The 3,343-nt window shown below is 65.7% G+C and overlaps 1 protein-coding gene across 1 annotated transcript; it reads right to left on the bottom strand.

Moving 5' to 3' along the window:
* LOC119858668 (histone H1.10) lies at positions 1–3,127 on the bottom strand. The gene has a single exon (XM_038409816.2). The coding sequence runs from the start codon at positions 1,478–1,480 to the stop codon at positions 827–829; it is 654 nt and encodes a 217-aa protein (XP_038265744.1). The 5' UTR covers positions 1,481–3,127; the 3' UTR covers positions 1–826.
* Between the last annotated feature and the right edge of the window lie 216 nt (positions 3,128–3,343).

Below are 3,343 nucleotides of genomic sequence, written 5' to 3'. Positions count from 1 at the left end.
AAGGTTTAAACAATTTATTGACCAACCACGAAAAAGGCCATTGACTCCGAATCCCGAACACGTGGTACAACGCGCGGGGCCAGGCCGCCCCCTCCCCCTCCCCGCCACGCGCACAACCAGCGTCACCCCGCAACAGGGGCACAAGACTCGCAAGGCTGGGGCAGCGGCTCACCGACCGGGGGGGGGGGGGGGAGGTGCCCTTTAAGAGCTACCCAGGCGCCATTATAGGGAACTGGCGCCTCAGCCGCCGTTTCCATGGCGCCAGGGCACGAACCAATAGAGAGCGTGGTCGCTGTTCGACAAATGCCGAAGTAGGGCAAAAGAACACCGCCCCCCCCCCCCCGCAACAGTGCGCCAGGGCCGGGACCTGGGGGACCCACGTGGCATCGCCCCCTACCGGAGGTGGCGCAGGGAACATAAAAGCGAAGAGACTCGTGAAAAACAGCTACTATGGAAACTGGGGAGGGGGGGCGGGACCTAGCCCTGTAAATATGGGGCTGCGGCGGGGGCGAGCAGAGACCTTCGCGGGTGGCGGGGTGCGGGGCGGGGGGGCGAGGTGCCAAGTAAGAAAACAAGGGTGACGGGCTGCGAGGCTGGGGCAGCCCTGACCCCCGTTTCCCTGCCCGCGGCGACGGCTACAGAGCGAGGCCGGCCATACAAATACAACGCGGATAACCTGGGTCTGTCCTCAGAGCAGAGTCTGTCTTGGGGCTCGAAGCCCTGGATGCCTGGGGAGCCGGAGGGGAGGGTGGGGGGAGGGTGGGGAAATGTTCTCTCTCCCCGCCCCAGCGTGGTGGGGCGATGGGGGCGCCCTGCCCCCCCCCCCTCATGCCTTCCTGCTCTTCAGCGCCTTGGGCTTTGCAGACTTCTTGACCTTTTTGCCCCCCGGGGAGGCGGCTTTCTTGGCAGCCTTCTTGGCTTTGCCCTTGTCTTTCCTGGCGGCTGCGCTGCTGGCGCCTTTCTTGTGAGATTTCTTCTCGGGCTTCTTGCTCTTGGGGGCCGGTTTTTTGTCCGCCCTCCGGGAGGTGGAGGCTGCAGCCTTCTTGTGGGACTTCGGGGCGCTGCTGCTAGCGCTCCCCTCGCTGCCCCCTTCCAGCTTCTTCCTGTTGAGCTTGAAGGAGCCGTTGGCGCCGGTGCCCTTGACCTGGAGCAGGGTGTCGTTCTGCACCAGCGCCTTGATGGAGTATTTCAGGTAGGTTCGCCCGTTCTGCTGGTCGAACCAGGACACCTTCTTGGCCTCATTGTAGATCTTGGCTAGCGACGAGCCGTTGCGCTCGCCCAGCTTGCGGATCGTCTCCACCACCAGCTGGCTGTACTTGCCCGGCTGGTTCTTCTTCTTGTTGTTTTTCTTCTTTTTGGAGGGAGACAGGGACGAGCCCCCGCCCTTCGCTTTTTTGGCGCCACCTTTCTTCTCCGGGGCCAGGGGCGCTTCCTCCGCCTCAGTCAGAGGCAGGTCGGCTTCTTCTAGCTCCACCGACATGCTGGCCGGGACTGCTCAGATTGCAGGGAAGAGGCCGGTCGATGCCGCAGCTAATCAGTGCACGGACTCGCGGCCGCTGCCTGGGGCTGCCCCGCGCTGGCGGGTGGCTCGCTCGCGAGCGTAGGCGTCTGTGGGGAAGCACCGGGGGCCGCTCGCCCTGCTCCAGCTCCGAGATGCAATCCGCCTGCCTGCCTGGGCGGGCTCCGAGGCAGCCCTTTATATGCACAATGAGCGGACCACGTTGAGAACAACAACAGCCTGGGCCAGGGCCAGCTCCAACTTGTGCTTCTTGCAGCCCCTTTGCGGGGCTCTAGCTCCCAAGTCCGACACCCCAGCGCTGAGGCGGCCCCACAAAACCCTGCTCCTGACGGTGCCTGACCCCGCTGCCCTGCAGCCGGGGCTCCCTGGGCCCGAGAAAGGTCCCCGAGAACCGATTTAAAGAGCACACCCTATGCTGGGGAGAGACAGAGGAGGGGGGCGCTCCGAATAGGGGGGTCTGGGCCTCCCAGGAGGACTTATCCAGCCGCACAATCGCACAGGCCGGGTAGCGAAGAGGGGGGTCTTGGGCTGGGTCCCCTCTGCGGGCGGCGGGGATCCCTGGCGGCTTTGCTGTCCCGGGGATAATTTGTTGTAACTAACACACTGGACGCCCTCACGTGGTCGGCAGCAGCAACACGGAGCAAGCGAGACGCTTCCAGGGGGGTCCCCGCCCGATATGGAGGGGCCGAGGTTCTGAGAAGCCAGGGATCTCTGTGGACAGGACCCCGTTGCTAAAGGGACCCCACCGGGCGGTTGAGCGGTGTCACCCAGTTTGTGTCTGGGGTGGTTAGATTCCCCCCCCCCGCAGGCGCTGCTTCGACCTATATTAAAATACAGGGGTTCGGGGAGGCAGGAGCCCTCGATCATCGCTATAGGGCGAGCTGCATGTGCATGGCCGCGGGCTACGTCCCAGATAATCTCGGGGAGGGGGGGTGCGGCGAAGGGTTTTATCGTGGGGGACTTGAGGGGGAGCTTTCAGGCGTGTCGCTCTGGAAAGAGGGGTTAACCCCCCCATACACACATCGCGCCCCTCGCACGGGTGTCTGTGCATACTGCTGCCCCATGCGCACTGGAAGGGGCGACATACATGCCCCCCGCTAGCCCGGAGCGTGTCTGCGGCATCCCCTATGGCGCTGCAGTGGCAAGGGGGATACCGCAGGAAAAGATCGCGCCCCACCCGGCCCTGGCGGCTCCCCAGGGGGGCGCTGGATTTCCCCCGCCATTCCCATCCCAGAATGCCATCACAATTCATCCCCCTTCTTCCGCCCACCAAAAAAAACTATTTTAAGAAACAAACTCTGGCGGGCGGAGCTGAGCCCTTTGTGTCAGCGTGGGGCAGGGGATGGTGGGCGGGCAATGTCCAAACCTCCCGGCCAGATCGCTGCCTCCTGGGTCACCTTGGGGGGGGGCGACGCCCCCTCTTCTGTCCTGGGGAGCGGGGCACTGACCCTGCGTATCCAGCGGCAGCCAATCCCCCGCCGGAGGGATCAGGCCCTGGGGCACCTCCGCCTCTGTCCGGGGCGGGAGGGGGCGCAGGGCCGGGGTGATGCCGAGGGCGCGGGCCGTGGGAGGGCAGACCATCACTGGTGCTGTCCATCGCCTCCCCCGCAGGAAGGGGCGTGTGTGCAGCGGGGCGGGCGGCACCGTGCAGGCTGCCCGCATCCGCCGCCCAAGCCCGCCCCGAGCCACCTGGGCAGGGGTGACCGGAATCCGGAGCGCGCCGCTGAGCGATGCCCCCATGCCACGGGGAGGGGGGGGTTGCAGCTGAGTTCCCCGCCCGCCGCCCCTGCAGGTGGGCGTCGGTCGGTGCTCGGGGGCAGCGCG

Source organism: Dermochelys coriacea, chromosome 7 (genome assembly GCF_009764565.3).
Source record: "Dermochelys coriacea isolate rDerCor1 chromosome 7, rDerCor1.pri.v4, whole genome shotgun sequence".
Lineage (NCBI taxonomy): Eukaryota > Metazoa > Chordata > Testudines > Dermochelyidae > Dermochelys > Dermochelys coriacea.
Note: the sequence above shows the minus strand (reverse complement) of the source record. Positions and strands in the feature narration are given on the sequence as shown.

What these genes read in the sequence shown, in the direction of transcription:
- LOC119858668 (XM_038409816.2), bottom strand. Translation starts at nt 1,480, where the DNA reads ATGTCGGTGGAGCTAGAAGAAGCCGACCTGCCTCTGACTGAGGCGGAG.